This window comes from Podarcis melisellensis (assembly GCF_964234715.1).
Source record: "Podarcis melisellensis genome assembly, chromosome: 15".
NCBI classification, from domain to species: Eukaryota; Metazoa; Chordata; class Lepidosauria; order Squamata; family Lacertidae; genus Podarcis; species Podarcis melisellensis.
In genome coordinates, this window is record NC_138532.1 from 22,587,567 (window position 1) to 22,605,419 (window position 17,853).

At 44.4% G+C, this 17,853-nt stretch overlaps 1 protein-coding gene across 1 annotated transcript in view; it reads left to right on the top strand.

The window, feature by feature from the left end:
* The window catches only part of TECTA (tectorin alpha), an 83,206-nt gene that overhangs the window by 9,554 nt on the left and 55,799 nt on the right, over positions 1 to 17,853 (top strand). Inside the window, exons 3-5 of the mRNA XM_081890087.1 lie at positions 1,560 to 1,847; positions 11,538 to 11,675; positions 14,267 to 14,432. Coding sequence (XP_081746213.1) covers positions 1,560 to 1,847; positions 11,538 to 11,675; positions 14,267 to 14,432 — 592 coding nt within the window. The remainder of the gene's footprint in view (positions 1 to 1,559; positions 1,848 to 11,537; positions 11,676 to 14,266; positions 14,433 to 17,853) is intronic.

Below are 17,853 nucleotides of genomic sequence, written 5' to 3' on the forward strand. Positions count from 1 at the left end.
AAAGACTAAAAAAAATTACCTCTTTAGTGCAGGATCAAGGGCTGGGCAAATACATGGGCAAAATGTGTAGAAAGAGACCTCAGCTGTCTTATGCTGAGTCGGACCACTGGCCCATCCAACCCAGGATTCTGTACTCTGACCAGCAAGAAACTTTCCAAGGTCTCAGACAGAGGCAGTGGCGTAGCGTGGGTTGTCAGCACCCGGGGCAAGGCAAGTAATTTGCACCCCCTAACCCGTGGATTTGCGCCCCCTAACCCTAACCCCCAGATGTTGCGCCCGGTGCGGCCGGCCCCTCCTGCACCCCCCATGCTACGCCACTGGAGAGAGGACCTTTTCCACCGTCTGGTTCCTTCTGGCTCCCCATCTCTCTAGTTTCCTAGAGATCCTCAACCTGTAGTTAGATGTGGTATAATCCCAAGGAGGCTCCAACAGTGAAGCAGAATTGTGCGGTGAAGCTCTTGATGGATGTTACCACTTGAGAAAGTGATGGGGGCAGAGGTGGATGTCTGGTTCAGGGCCATCTTACTCATAGGTTACCCTATCTTACCCATAGGGCACCCCGGCACAGGGCTCTCTGGAGCTCCAGGCCGAGAGTCCAGGGCTGAGATTTGGAGTCCGAGGATTGGGAAGAGCCAATAGTCGCAGCAGAGTAGAGCCCATTGGAGCGCAGCTCTTCTGCTATGGGCAAGCGAGGCGCTGAGGCAGCCGCCCAACTCCAACCTCCTGCACGCCCGGGATTGGTGGGCCGTTGAGAGGCCTGCCCAGCACACACTGCTCACACAAGGTGCCCAGCTTCGCTCAGCCGCCACTGCCACCACCTCGGGCTTGACTGTTGTTGTGCTGGGCTCTGTTTGCCCACCCCAGGTGCCCAGCCCCGACCTTGCTCTGCTGCTGCCGCCGCTGCCTCAAGCTCCTCTGTTGATACTGAGGCGGCCAGTTAGGCCAGCTCTGCCATGTGCACCTCGCTGGCCTGCCCTAAACAAAGGTCAACAACTTTGGGATCCCCTCCCCCAGTAAAAGGTCAACAACTCTGGGCAACCTGGACGGAGGGAGCTGGGCAGATCTTTGCACCCTGGCGCCGCATATGCTTAAGACGGCCCTGGTCTGGTTGTTTCCCCATGGGAAACTAGCATCTAATGGAGCAGAAGACTGCAGGGGATGTGCAGGATAGGGCTGACTACGCACCATACATTGGAAGCATACGACTTCCCCAGAAGATAATTCCCACAAATCTCTCTAGACCAGTCTGCTTTGGTGAGTATTCTGTGAAAAGGTGGCCATGATGAGAATGCAGAGTATGGAAATTTCCAGGGGGGTGGGGTGACCTCTAGGTTTCATTTCTCTGTGGGTTTTTGAACCTCAGTTCTATCCCAGCCTCAGGGTGAGATGAAGGCCACAGAGGAGCCTAGAAATATAGCCCTATTTACAACCCATAATTGCATAGCCCAGCCTCTGCCACCAACTCAACCTACGCAAGCATAATTTTAAGCTGACATTTCTGCCTCTCGCTGCCAAGCCTTCCACTGGCTTAAATCAAACCATTCCGCTTTCCCTCGCAGGTCAACAACAATGGCGTCGTTTCCTTTAATGTGCTGGTCAGCCAGTTCACGCCAGAGTCTTTCCCCCTGGCTGACGGGAGGGCTTTTATCGCTCCTTTCTGGGCAGACGTCCACAACGGCATCCGAGGGGAAGTCTATTACCGGGAGAGCACGGATGCTGATCTCCTCAAGAAGGTCTCCAAAGATATCCGGAAGTATTTCAAGAACCTGCCATCATTCAACGCTGTGTCCATTTTTGTTGCTACTTGGGAAGAGGTCACTTTCTACGGAGGCAGCAGCACAACCCCGGTAAGGGTGGAACATTGACGGGATGTGATGTGCTAAAACCAAGTTTAGAATTATTTCACAGTGGAGGAACTTAGGAAATCTGCTTCATGCTGTGTCATGCTGAGTCATCTCACTCTGTACTGTCTACATTAACTGGGAGGGTTTCTCCAGGGTTTCAGGCAGGAGTCTATCCCTGCCCCCCAGAGATGCCAAGGATTAAACCTGGTGCCTTCTGTATGCCAGAGAGAGACTCTACCACTATTTTGTCCAAGTGCATGTTCTAAGTAGGAGCCAACACTAAACTCCCAAAAGGAAGCCACTTCTGTATAGCAATAAGTACAAAATCTGCACATACCTGGTTATGTTTGCTGATCCTACCTATGGGGAGCAGGAGTTTGTTGCATGATTGTTCAGTAGGAATCTTGTGGGGGGTGTAGAGGGGGCCGTGACCCCAGGCTCACATATTTGAGAGGACACAATCAAGTGACTCCATGACAGGCACAGATCCCTGGCAGCTGAGATGCAGCGACAGGCAGGTTGGGCTAGCAGGCAGGTGGATGGAGGCAGCAGGCTATGAGCCTCTTGGAGGTGGGTTCCGTTCACCCTCTGTGTGGGCTATGTTTGTGCCCCCCTGGCACATGCTCCTTCTCCAGCTGGACTGGACTGGGCAGTCCAGGGGGGGCACAACACTTGTCCCGCCCCAGGCGCTGGCAACCCACGCTACGCCAGTGGTAGGAATTCTAGTTGTCCTCTCTGGACTTGCACACGACGTGCTTAGAAAACTTGTATGTGAGAGTATTGGAAGTGATGGAACCATACATGGGTTTCATGTGCTAAACTGTAAGGCAGTAATTGAATGCAAAGCTGATAGTAAAGCTACAAGAGCACCCAGTTTGTGGCAAGAATTCTGCAGCAGAGGCAAGCCCCTTCTAGGCCAGAGACAGGGAACCTGTGGTTCTCCAGAGATGGTTGGACTCCAACTCACATCAGCCCCCGTCAACATGGCCAGTGATCTGGGACAATGAGAATCGGTCCAACAACATCTGCAGAACCACTAGTTCTCCCACCTCTGTTTCAGTGCTTGGCATGTGGCGGTTAATCTCCTGACAATGTGCTGGGCCCTGGAGGTCCAAAGTGGATCCATTTCAGATCTGCCTTGCATCCCGAACATCTTAAATGCATCGATGGTGTGTGCTTAAAACCCATGGATTAAAAATATATCTGTAAGCAGAAATCAGTGGCAATTCCATTTGAAGTCAATTTTGAAAGGTCGCCGAGTGCTTGAAATGTTGATATCTTCCCTTGATTTCTTCCCGGGACAGTGTTGTGTCCACAAGTTACTGGATGAGGCTCAGTGACACCAAGTTGGAGCATGAGTTTACCACGTCTGCTTGCTGTTTCTAGAGTTCTTTAGACTATTTAATTCTGTGCTTTTCCTTCTCCACTAAACCAGTTTCCAGATGCTCTGCTTAAGTTACTGCAGAAGTCTGGAGCCCAGCTTCTTAGCTTTGCTCATTTCCACCCCATTAGCATTTTCACTTAGTGTGTCCCTGCTTTTAACAACTTGATAGTGGGTCTCTCTATTGAAGAGAGGCTTCATCTAAATTGTGGGCTCCAGGGTGGGAAAAGGGTAGGTGCTGTTGTCAGGGGCAGTACCTGAATGAAAATGCTGTTTGACCTGGTAAGCCCAGCCAGTCTCTCGAGTCACCAACTGGTCCCCAGTGGATATTTAATGGAACCAAGAGAGATCTTCCAGATACAGTATATAAATGAAGTATATCTATAGATATACATGTGTGTGTGCGTGTAGCCCACCTTCAGTGTCCCCTCTGCCACAATAAATTAATCTTTGGCTGCCATCCATCATCTTAAAGCCTGCCTTTTGGGAGAAGAAAATAGCCCCCCTCCCCATCAAAGAAAAATGTTTTGGCCCAAGCGACTGATCTGATTTCCAGAACTTTATGGCTTTTAAATGTAAGTAAGCACAGATGGAATTTCTCCTCTGTGATGTTAATCGGAGCAGGCGGGGAAGGAGGGCTATTTCAGAAATGAAGGTTGCTTGCTTGTGTGTCCCAAAGAATCTAACCGCCACACAAAAATCCCAACAGGGTTCTTAAAAGCATAGAAGGGAAAAAATGAAAGAGAGCCATTTGCAACGCTATCACAACAAAAATCAAGCTCCAGTCAAAGAGGGGATTGATCGCAGTTGGCTGCAGTGCTCATTCATTGATTGCAGCTAATGCTGATATTATCAGGGGAGGGGGCACTGTTCCCCAGTCGCTAGTGCAGAGACCAAAACTACCCACGCATCTTACAGATGTTGAATATCTAATAAAGGTGGCATCATCGAGTGGTGTGTTTATGGGTTGTATCCACTTAGCTTCAACTCAGAGTAGACCCACTGACATTAATAGATGTAAATTAGTCACGTCTATTAATGTCAATGGGTCTACTCTGAGTATAACTAGGATTTGATTTTCTTTCCGCTTTGTGTTTGCTTTTGGTTGGTGTATTTATTTATTTTTGTATTTGACTATTTTAAAGATTCAAATGATGCAGAGGGCATAGTCGATTGGCAGTGTGTGTGTGTGTGTGTGTGTGAGAGAGAGAGAGAGAGAGAGAGAGAGAGAGAGAGAGAGAGAGAGAGAGAGAGAGAGAGAGAGATTTGGTTCAGTACTCAAACCCTGATAAAAGTGTCATGGGTGCCAGCACAAAATGGCTGCCATGGGCAACAAAAATGGGGGGAATGCACTCTGTAACAGTGAGTTCCACCACAAAAAAAAACACAAGTGAAAAGAATCTTGTTCTGCTGCCCTTGTTGTACAGTGGTACCTCAGGTTACAAACGCTTTGGGTTACAAACTCCACAAACCCGGAAGTAGGTGTCCCAGGCTGCGAACACAATTCCTCTTCCGGGGCCATGGAGGCCTGTGTAGGGAATGTGTGCCTCGGGTTAAGAATGCTTCAGGTTAAGAACGGACTTCCGGAATGAATTAAGTTCGTAACCCAAGGTACCACTGTATCTTATGATGACCAACATAATAGCCGCTCATTTAGAGATCATATGAATGATTATATCATTTCAGTCTGCTGAATCATTAGTCCATCTTGGTCCAGTATTGGACCATCAACCTATCTAGCCCAGAGGCAGCTGACCTATGTCCCTCTTGATGATGTTGGACTTCAACTCCCATCATCTTTGCCTAGTGTCATGCTGACTGGGGATGATTGGGAGTCCAACATTATTTGGAGGGCCACAGATTAGCCATACCTGATCTAGTTCATTTTTGTGCCTTGATAAGGTAATGGGCTGGATGAGGGCCAATAACTTGAAACTCAATCCACACCAGACAGAGGGTAGTTACTTTGAGTGGGCTGCTTACCTGCCCGGGTGAATGATGTGTCAGCCTGTTCTGGAGAAGGTTGCATTCACTGTAAAGGTTCTTAGTTTGGAATTCTTAGTGATCCCTCTGTGTCATTAGAGACACAAGTGGCCTCTCTAATTTGGGATGCCTTCTACTAGTTTGGGCTAATACACCAGCTGGGATCCCATCTTGCCTCCAGGATCTGTGCCCTGGTGATCTCCTGTTTAGATCATCACAATGTGTTGCACCTGGGGCTACCTTTGAAAACAACCTGGAAAATTCAGTCAAGGATATGGCTGTCAGATTCCTAACTGGGACATGTTGTGTTGCAAACATATCACATCAGTACTTTGCCATCTTCACTGGCTCGCAGTCCAATTCAAAGGACTGGTGTTGACCTTTAAGGGCCTTCATGGCTTGGGACAATATCTGAAGGACTCTTCCTCTTCTCCCATGTACCTACAAAGACCTTGAGGTCTTTGTCAGAAAGCCTTCTACAGGTGCCATCACTAGATGGGGAGTTGTGGGTGGCTGGTGCAGAGTGTTCTGTTTGATGAAGGTTCCCCAGTTGCAGAAGGTCCTCCTCACAGATGACGATCTGCTGCTTCCTCTAATGTCCTTTTGGAAGCCAGTAAGGACCTTTCAAGGTGGCACTGTGGGTTAAACCACAGAGCCTAGGACTTGCCTATCAGAAGGTCGGCGGTTCGAATCCCTGCAACGGGGTGAGCTCCCGTTGTTCGGTCCCAGCTCCTGCCAACCTAGCAGTTCGAAAGCACGTCAAAGTGCAAGTAGATAAATAGGTACCACTCCAGCGGGAAGGTAAACGGTGTTTCTGTGCGCTGCTCTGGTTCGCCAGAAGCGGCTTAGTCATGCTGGCCACATGACCCAGAAGCTGTACGCCGGCTCCCTCAGCCAATAAAGCGAGATGAGCACCGCAATCCCAGAATCGGCCACAGCTTTACCTTTACCTTTAAGGACCTTTCAAACCCCCACCCATCTTTCAAATCTTGTTGTGACCTTTTCTATCTGTTCTAGCTCTTATGTTCTATTCTCCACTCTTTGATCCCAATAGTAATTTTGACTGATTTTTATGCCGCATCACATTTGATTGCATTACTGTGGGTTTAAGTTGTGTGTGTGTGTGTGTATGCATTTATCTCATAAACCACTTATTATATGTTGTGTGGAAAACACAAATATAATGCAAATATTGTGTGTGTGCTACTGTGATTAGCAAAGCATCTTTTTTATCAACGTGGCAAAATGTTTTAGCAGCCGATGAAGGTGGTAGGCAAAACATTTTTCCACACTAATAAAAAAAAACACTCTACTTAATGATCTCAGTAATTTATATACTATATTAGTGATTAACTGAATACTATAATAGACCCAGAGCAAGTTTGCATGAGGTGCTGTCTGATGCTTCTGTAACCGCCTATAGTGAATAAATAAATAAATAAATAAATAAATAAATAAATAAATAAATATAGGAGGGGTTGAACGTGGGACCATCTACATACATAACAAACATGTTATTTGTATGCTGCCTTTCCACAGTTCAAACCATGCTCAAGGCAGCTTACAACATGGAAAAACCACATACAGGCATTCCCCCAGTTATGCACGTTTTATTTGTGTGTGGCTGCTTTTATGCAGGTCGCCGCAAAATAAATAAATTGATTGGAATGCTGTGCCTTCCCTTGCTCGGGGCTGCTGCCCGGAAGTTGCTCTTGGTCACTCACTTGTTGTGATGCGAGGGATTGGAGAGAAGGCTTGGAGGAGCAGCCCCAAGTGAGAGAAGGCCCATCAGGAGGTGGCCCTGGTGGCACATGTGAGTCTCTCTCTCTCCCCCCTCCCTGCATGCCCTGATAAAATGAGGTACTCCCCCCTTTACGCTATTTCAGTTATGTGCACGGAGCCCAGAACACAAACCCCACATAAGTAGGAGGATGCCTGTAACTACAACATAATAAAGTAATTATAAGCAATAAACAAAACAAAACAAAATACACAACTGAAAGGAACTATTTCCATAGAAATCACAAGTTCTAAAATAAAGATATAAAAAGCTAACAGCAACAATGCCCTGCCCCAACAACGCCCCCTGTAAACAATACGCCAGCCCAAGAGTATGTTCTGTGGCCTCAGCTTTTGTAGCTGGAGTCAGTCCAGGCCCTCCCTTCCCAGGCCAGTTGGGAAAAGGCCTGCAAGGCAGGGAGCAGGTCTTCCAGGACTCACTGCCAAGATGGTCTCTGGTCTCTTCAGCAGCCTCAGCTTTTGCATTCAATGCATGTCCTCTACCATTGAGCTCTGGACAGGTGTTTGACCAAATACACCTTTCAGCCATTTTTCAAACCTGATCAACTTACATGATACCCGAATGAAGCATCATGAGATGCCCCCACTAAGCAGGGCCACGGTTTTGTTTCCCAGGGGGGACAAATGTTGTTGTTTTGTTTGTTTCCCCTGCTGTCTCCAGTGGGAAACTGTGGCTGTGCTCTGAAGCAACAGACTCAAATCAGCTTCAACCAAAGGGCATGCTCCTTCGTGCTTCTTTGCCTTTCCCGAAACGACCTTTACCAATCTCATTCTCACTCAATTCCAAACGCCTGGAGGAGGCAGCAAGGTTGAGGAAGCATGGATTGTTTTGGGGAGAGGGAATTGCATTTGCGGCGCAGTGCAATTTGTTTTGAACGGCACCATCCTTCACACAAGACGGCGAGGAAAAGACACTGAAGATTTACATACAGAATATAAAAGAATGTGGGCACTTAAGGCGGGGGAGGGGGTGACATTCATCCCCTTCAATGGAACTTGTAGCAACATTGCCTTCCCCCCAACGTCCAATGGTTTTGGCTTGTACCCTTGCAGAATGGTGTTCTGAAAGAAAACTCATAAGCTGGTTTCTGGTGACTCTATTGTGCAATAGACTTCACAATCTGTTGCGCAATGAGTTTCTGTTAGCGTAACTTTTGCATTGGATTCTTCTGTTGCTCAACATGAATACTCATGTGCAAGAGCCCTTGTGCTGGTGCGCAGAAAACGCTGGATGCATCTCTTAGTAAGCAAAGTATTCCAACAAAGTCCAACAGTGTGCTAAAGACTGTTATGTTTCCAGGGCCAGATCCTTCTCACCAGGCTCTGCACTTTCTTTGAGAAGTGGAAGATCTTAAAAGGGGAGGGGCACCGGTTTGCTGCCCAGAACTCCACCTCCTCCTCCTTTCTGACAGTTCCCTCCACAATTGTTGCCTGTGTTGACAATGTGGTCTCTGCCACAGGAGAAATTGGTTCCTTGGGCAGGGAAGATGCTGGCCTGGGGTATAGACACTGGAGGTCCCTGTTCAGAAGTCCCTGACTCAAGAGTCACTGAGCTGATGAGAGCCAATGTGGTGTAGTGGTTAAGAATGGTAGACTCGTAATCTGGTGAACCAGGTTTGATTCCCCGCTCCTCCACATGCAGCTGCTGGGTGACCTTGGTCTAGTCACACTTCTCTGAAGTCTCTCAGCCCCACTCACCTCACAGAGTGTTTGTTGTGGGGGAGGAAGGGAAAGGAGAATGTTAGCCGCTTTGAGACTCCTTTGGGTAGTGATAAAGTGGGATATCAAATCCAAACTACTACTACTACTACTCTTCTTCTTCTTTCTTTCTTCTTCTTCTTCTTCTTCTTCTTCTTCTTCTTCTTCTTCTTCTTCTTCTTCTTCTTCTTCTTCTTCTTATTTTCTTCTTCTCAAGCTGTGGTTTAGACCTGGATGTGGTGCTGGGGCTTGGGTTGGTTTCTTACTTTAGTTCTACTGCCTGGCAGAGCCAAACGGCCCCTCCCAGCTGGAGCCCAGGCTGCTGAAAATGAGGAAGATTCATTGTCCAGTTGGCTGGCTGGAGTCAGCCCCAGGATCTGAGGGTACCTCACTGTACGATGTTGTACCCTTGATATTCAGTGACTCACCCCAGCTGCACAGAGACGCAAAGCTTCCCAGTTTGAGCCCTGGCAGCACTTGACAGCTCCAAGCACAAGGTCTGGAGCTGATAAACTGGAAGCAGAGCGCAGCTGAGTTTTCCCTGTGGTGTTCCAGCCTGGGGAACGGAAGGAAATGTTGTGGGTCTGCTGAGTGGAAAAGGTGGGATATATCAATAAATGAGATCTGAACATGATCCAGTTGAAGTTCATTGCAACTAAGCCTGCAATTTCATTGTATGCAGGTTGTACATTGACAATAAAGGTATTATTATTATCCATAGTTATTGGGGAATAAGCCCTGCTGGTCACCACATCTTACACCATGCATTGAAAGCACCTTCCATCCCCAAAACCAAATGTAGTTGGTTAAGGGCACTGGGAAATGCAGTTCTGTGAGAGGTAGACTATAGTTCCAAGGATTCTTTGAAGCACCATGTGCTTTAAATGTATAGTGTCAATGTGACTGTGAAATTGGTGGAGGGGGACTTTGCTTAGTGGGAACACCTCTAGTTAAGGATGTCAGCTGCAAACATGTCATCCCTGGTCCAGATCTCACCTTTGTCCCAACACATCTTCTGAAGGACATTGCAGGATGGTGTCTCTTTTTATAAAAATATAGGGGGTGGGGGAGGAAAAGTCATCTTCTCTCTTTTTAGTGCTTACCTTATCATACTGGAAAGTGGTTGGACAAACATCAGTGTATGTATTGATTGGGCTGAAAAACATCATCATCATCAACAACAACAACTGATGGGCTGTAAAAGCCAGACACCCAACTCATTCTCCACCTTTCCACCCAAAAATACAAGCCAAGGGAAATGGCTTCATAAGTTAAGAGGAGCATTTGCTTCACTACTGTGGGTTTTAGATTTATTGGGCCAAATTGGTTCTTGGTTTAATCATTCCATTAAAGTCAGGGGAATTAAGGATGCTGGCCGGAGGGAGGAGAGAGCTGCTCCACTGGGCCCACTTTTATGGTGGTTGAAATAGGAGGTTCTATAAAACACATGTCATGGAGGGGCCATAAAAGGAGAAGTTACACACTGCCAAAATTGCTTTGAAATTGGGCCTCTTCCAGGCACTGGGCAGTATCCCGACCCGATGTAAATTGGAATCTCATGCACTTAATTCTCTGAAGCGGAGCTATTTTAACTCTGGTTGAGCATGTGGCTCTGAGCGGCTGCCGTTTGATGTATCATCTGCTGGACTATTTTAATATTCTGTGATTTCGTATTTTGAACTTCCAATTGCATGAGGAGACTTTAAAGCAGCTTTAACAGGCATTGATTCGTTAGCCTGACCACTCTGCATCCCAGTGAGACAAGTCCCAGGGGGACAGATCCAGACAGCTATGCTTACTGCCGCCACCTTTTAACTCGCACATTATGGACAGCCCAGTCTTGTGTTTTTTTAGCATACTACTATAGACTACATAGACTATCAATGGGCTTATTGCAGTTGAAGCATTTCCGTGCCTATCTAATATAGCATTTGTTTTAATTGTTGAAACTTCTCAAACTTAAATTGCATACCCTCCAATGAAAATAGGGACGTCCAATTCTATTATTATTATTATTATTATTATTATTATTATTATTATTATTATTATTATTATTATCACATTCAGGCCAGACCAGCCTCTCCTGGTTGTGGCTTTGAAATCTATTCACTATTAGATTAATTTCCAGGCCCTTTTCTTTTCTCTTCCAAGTAGGAAGGTCTTCTAAACTTAAATAAACAAACAAATCGATGGCCAACATATTCTGTTGCCTAGGTTTTGGTGCAAAATCCTGTTTACTGTTCTACAAAAGCCAGGGTTTGCATTATTATACTATCTGAATAGGGAAGGTAACCGAATAAGATAACGCTTGTATGGATAAAAATGTGATGGTGGGAAGGCTGATGCCAGAAGTTCCAGAACAAAGTTTTACTCATGTTTTTCAGTGCTTATTCTAACACTGCCATCTATAGGACGTACGAAGTACAAAACGGGTAAATTAAGATATTTTTGTTGGAGCAACATCTGTTGAGGTTGAATCAACAGCGGAACGAAAATTCAGTGTGTGCATTGGGGGGGGGGCAGACTAATTCTTTGCTCTGCTCTGTCTTGCTTACAAAATGTCAAGATTATATCCCAATTTAAATGTTTTCAGTACTAAATGTTTTCAGCCAACTAAAGGTGCTGTTGGGCTTTTAGGGACTAGAAAAGAAAATATTGAAATTTGGTGTGCTTAAGATGTTGCACCCTAATTTCATAAATTAAAAAGTTGCACTTATTTGTTTATATATTTTTTAAATTGTTTGGAGAAATTATTCAAACTCAAAGGAAAAGCTTGGCCAAAGGGAAACATTTATCTCACTGTCTAAAACAAGCATTTGTGCTTCAAACAGGTGAACACCTTCCAGACTCTCCTGGTTTCAGATGGAACATCCTCATTTGCCATCTTCAACTATGAGGAAATCAACTGGACCACAGGGACAGCAAGTGGAGGAGACCCTCTGACAGGCCTTGGTGGTGTGATGGCTCAGGTAGGAACTTGAGTTTCTCTCCTTAGGCTGTCTTCTCCAGTGATCATTTTGGTGCCTGGCATCCATGAGGAAAAAGCAGGCAGCTCTGTGGGTGTAGGGAACAGTATCTAACACCCTCTCCAAAAAAAGGTCCCAAGTTCTGGAGAGGGGTTGTATTGCCTATTTCTCCACCTGTAGCATCCAAGTTGAGAAGAAGGGACATGTTCCTTTCCTCCTCCCCTTCAAAGCCCAGAGACTATGTTCAGCCTGAGGAAACTGGAGGCAGAGCCCATTTTGAAAAGTGGGCCTGTGCCTTGCCCTGAGGCAAAGATCTTAGTGATAGATATGGCAGTTTGAAGTTGGGAAGAAGTAAAGAAGTTTGAAAGTAAAGCAGTTTGAAAGCACATCAAAGTGCAAGTAGATAAATAGGTACCACTCCGGTGGGAAGGTAAACGGCGTTTCCATGCGCTGCTCTGGTTCGCCAGAAGCAGCTTAGTCATGCTCGCCACATGATCCGGAAGCTGTACGCCGGCTCCCTCGGCCAGTAAAGCGAGATGAGCGCCGCAACCCCAGAGTCGGTCACAACTGGACCTAACAGTCAGGGGTCCCTTTACCTTTACCTTTAAAGGAGTTGGAGTAAGACCTGGATCTATCCATCCATGCGTCCATCTGTCCATTCCTCTATGGCTCATCAAACCTGGTGGCCCCGTGGCTAGTAGCAATAGGAATCACAATAGGAATAGAATGGCAGAGCCACCTCTCACCGTTCAGAGTGTGGTTCAAGAAACAGACCGAGCCAGACCACTGGTCCATTTAGGTCAATATTGTCCATGCTGGCTGGAAGCAGCTCTCCAGGGTTTCAAGCAGGGGATATTCCCAGCCTTACCTGCAGATGATGGAGGTTGAACCTAGGACCTTCTGCACAAAAACAGCTGCTGTTCCATTGAGCTATGGCCTTTCCCTGTAAGTTCAGTGTTTGCTTCAGCACAGAGACAAAAATGCTTCTGAATACCAGTTGTTGGAAGCCACAGAAGAAGAGAGGTTCCTGCGTTTGGTTCCTGCTCGAGAGCTTCCCACAAGCATCTGATTGGCTGCTGTGAGAACAGGATGCTGGACTAGATGGGCCATTGCTGGCCTGATCCAGTGGGTTCGTCTTATGTTCTTACCCCAGAGGATTGTCGCAGCAAAAACAGCAGTCTTGTAGCTCTGAAAGATTAACGAATTTGTTCCACCATAAGCTGTATGATAGACGCTAGAAGCCCACTTCATCGGAGGCATATCATGGGACACCACTTTCATGAATAGTTGTTGTGTTTATTTCCCCACTTAAGCTCTCCTTGAATTGCAAGAGACTCTACTTTTATTGCACTCGCCATTTTCCACTGCATTTTGCAATTTCCCCCAAGTGTGTGTGTATCACACATGCTTATGCATACACTTGCCGACTGAAGATAACCGCGCAGCTGACAAAGTGTACCCTGCTCCACAAAAGGTTGCACCTGCCTTCCCCGCTGCATTGCTTTCTGGGTGTTTTGGATCAGGACTCGTCATCACTACTGATGGGAGTGTTGGGATACTGCCGGGGAGATGGGGGCATCAGGCAGGCCCCCGCTGGCTCCAGCCACTGGCCGGCAGCCGGACGAACATGATCACCGGTCTCCCTTGGAACAACATCGGTCAGCGACACAAGCCTCTGATACGTTTAGAGACCCATGCACGCTCTGTCAGCAGAGTGTGTAAATCTTCTCACAGCAGAAGAGGCGGACAAAGAAATGTGTAAGCATAATGTACAGCATTTTATTCAGCACAGTTCAGGAACAAAGGAAAACATGTCTGCTTCCCTTCGTCTCCAGCAAAACAGCAGTAACACAAAAGCTATATACAAACGGAAGTTCCCAGCAAACTGTGCTGGAAATGTAAACAGGCATGTGACACACAATAGTCATGCCTGTCCCTTTTAAGGTGGAACAGAACTATATCCTAACAGGGAGTTCCATCAATCAGTTCATCCATCTCTTGATGACGGCCAGTGACCAATATTCAGAAGGAAACTTTGTGCAAATGTCCAAAATAATAATAATAATAATAATTTATTATTTATACCCCGCCCATCTGGCTGGGCCTCCCCAGCCACTCTGGGCGGCTTCCATAAAAACCAAAAATACAGTAAAATCACACGTTAAAAACTTCCCTGAACAGGGCTGCCTTAAGATGTCTTCTGAATGTCAGGTAGTTGTTTATCGCTTTGACATCTGCTGGAAGGGCGTTCCACAGGGTGGGCGCCACTACCGAGAAGGCCCTCTGCAAAACCCCCAGAAAACCACAGCAATAAAATTACTAATAATTGAATCATACAATAGAACACCAGGCACAGAAAACATAGTTGTAACACTGCTGATATTAACCCTGGTGAGTTTTATGCACAACACTTAGTTACCCTGGAAAACAGGGATGTGCTGTGATCTAAAAGGAATAAAATGACATAAAATGCAGCTGCAGTAGAGGCTGGATCTGCTGCCTGAGGCAACCACCTCCCCTTGCCTCATGGGTGGGCCAACCATGGCTGCAGCCTTTTACTCATATCCCGCCCCCCTCTCCCCTATGTATTGTAGGCTGGCTTCAACGGTGGAAATAGCACCAACTTTTTCAGCATACCTGGTTCCAGAACCCCAGATATAGCCAACATAGAAGACACAACCAACGTCAATGTGCCGGGCCGCTGGGTGTTCCGAATCGATGGGAGGGAAATTGACCCAGCCAATGGGTGCAGTTTTAGAGGTAAGCAATATTTTTTTTAAAATCCCACTTTATGTTGTTTCCAACTTTTGATCCAGGCAGCAAAATGTTGGCCACTCTGACCGTCAGTGTTTTGGACAGTGTATTGCAGCAAGGAATACCTGCTCTGGCAGGCAGCCTCTGCAACCCGGCAATGTTTGACATATGCGTTCAAAACTCATAATGCATATTAAATATTTGTTTATTATATTTATTTATTCTTTCTTTTTTGGTCAAAGAATGAAAATCAAAGCAACTTACAAAAAAAAGGGCACAGAACACATTAAAAACCTAGGGTAAAACAACCCCAAATACACAAATCTATAGTTGATAGATATAGATAGATGATAGATAGATGATAGATAGATGATAGATATAGATAGATAGATGATAGATAGATGATAGATAGATGATAGATAGATGATAGATAGATAGATAGATAGATAGATAGATAGATAGATAGATAGATAGATAGAGATGATAGATAGATAGATAGATAGATAGATAGATAGATAGATGATAGAGATTAGATAGATAGATAGATAGATAGATAGATAGATAGATAGATAGATGATAGATGATAGATAGATGATAGATAGATGATAGATGATAGATAGATAGATAGATAGATAGATAGATAGATAGATAGATGATAGATAGATATAGATAGATGATAAATGATAGATGATAGATGATAGATAGATGATAATAATAGATAGATAGATAGATGATAGACGATAGATAGATAGATAGATAGATAGATAGATAGATAGATATAGATAGATAGATGATAGATAGATGATGATAGATAGATAGATAGATAGATAGATAGATAGATAGATAGATGATAGATGGATAGATAGATAGATAGATGATAGATGATAGATAGATGATAGATGATAGATAGATAGATGATAGATAGATAGATAGATGATAGATAGATAGATAGATAGATAGATAGATAGATAGATAGATAGATGATAGATGGTGATAGATAGATAGATAGATAGATAGATAGATAGATAGATAGATAGATAGATAGATGATAGATAGATGATAGATGATAGATAGATAGATAGATAGATAGATAGATAGATAGATAGATGATAGATAGATAGATAGATAGATAGATAGATAGATAGATAGATAGATAGATGATAGATAGATAGATGATAGATAGATGATAGATAGATAGATAGATAGATAGATAGATAGATAGATAGATAGATAGATAGATGATAGATAGATAGATGATAGATAAATAGATAGATAGATGATAGATAGATAGATGATAGATAGATAGATAGATAGATAGATAGATAGATAGATAGATAGATAGATAGATAGATATAGATAGATAGATAGATAGATAGATAGATAGATAGATAGATGATAGATGATAGATAGATAGATGATAGATAGATAGATAGATAGATGATAGATGATAGATAGATAGATGATAGATAGATAGATGATAGATATAGATAGATAGATAGATAGATAGATAGATAGATAGATAGATAGATAGATAGATGATAGATAGATAGATAGATAGATAGATAGATGATAGATGATAGATAGATGATAGATAGATGATAGATGATAGATAGATGATAGATAGATAGATGATAGATGATAGATGATAGATAGATAGATAGATAGATAGATAGATAGATAGATGATAGATAGATAGATAGATAGATAGATGATAGATAGATGATAGATGATAGACAGATAGACGATAGATGTTAGATAGATAGATAGATAGATAGATAGATAGATAGATGATAGATAGATAGATAGATGATAGATATAGATAGATAGATAGATAGATAGATAGATAGATAGATAGATAGATAGATAGATGATAGATAGATAGATAGATGATAGATAGATAGATAGATGATAGATAGATAGATAGATAGATAGATAGATAGATAGATAGATAGATGATAGATGATAGATAGATAGATAGATAGATAGATAGATAGATAGATGATAGATAGATAGATAGATAGATAGATAGATAGATAGATAGATGATAGATAGATAGATAGATAGATAGATAGATAGATAGATAGATAGATATAGATAGATAGATGATAGATAGATAGATAGATGATAGATAGATCCAATGACACTTCATCCTGTTAAGAGAAATTTAAGATCCAATGGAGTTGTTGAGTATCAATGTATCTTCCTAGTGCTCAAAAACAGAAAGTGATGGCACCAGTCCCACAAACCTTAAAACACCCTCCCACCCAATCTGGTGCCCTTCAGAAGGTTTAGACTACAACTACCATGTTTCCCGACTATGGGCTGTGCTGGCTGGGGCTGATGGCAGCTGTAGTCCAAAACATCTGGAGAGCACCTTGCTGAGGAAGGCTGTCTTACAACAACCATGTAAAGTAGGCCAATGTAGTCTCCATACTGCAGACTGGGCCCTGAGAGAATAGCAGTTTGCTGAACATCACCTGGATAACTCTAAGGTAAGATTAGTCCTGGGCGGGAGGAAGGCCCCTGCCTTGACACCTGTGCATGAACAATGCACCTTATTCATTACTTACAACGGTGTAAGAGGGGAGACCACATTTGTGCTACAAGCATATCTCTGCTTTTAAGCCTGTTTAACTGGGGTTGTTGATGTGGGTGGCGCTGTGGGCTAAACCACAGAGCCTAGGACTGGCCGATCAGAAGGTCGGCGGTTCGAATCCCTGCAACGGGGTGAGCTCCTGTTGCTCGGTCCCTGCTCCTGCCAACCTAGCAGTTTGAAAGCACATCAAAGTGCAAGTAGATAAATAGGTACCGCTTCGGCGGGAAGGTAAACGGTGTTTCCGTGCGCTGCTCTGGTTTGCCAGAAGCGGCTTAGTCATGCTGGCCACATGACCCCGAAGCTGTACGCCGGCTCCCTCGGCCAATAAAGCGAGACGAGCACCACAACCCCAGAGTCGGTCACGACTGGACCTAATGGTCAGGGGTCCCTTTACCTTTACCTAACTGGGGTTGTCATCACATTTCATCCTAAACTGAGAAACTTAAAGTAAATTCCTACTCAGGCAGAACACCCACAGAATTACAAGGGGAGCTGAAAGGTTCTGTGAAATTGCTTAGAGGAATTTCTTGTTTCCCTCCTGAAGGAATTATAGGAACTGTAGTTTGAAGGGATGGCGGGGGAGCAATAAGCTATGAGAGCGTGGTAGTGAATTGTCATAATTTGTTAATATTTGTTCATTCTCGCTGGTAATGTTGATGTTAATTAGCGCAGAGTACCTTACAGTCATTATCTTAACCTGTCTGATAATAGAGGACAAATGCAGTGGAGACCGCTAAGAGCCTCCTACATTAAAAAAAATGATCTCATTTAATGCTAGTAGGTTGCATTGTTCTCTCACTTCCTTTCTTATCTCTGAGAGTAGCAATTAAT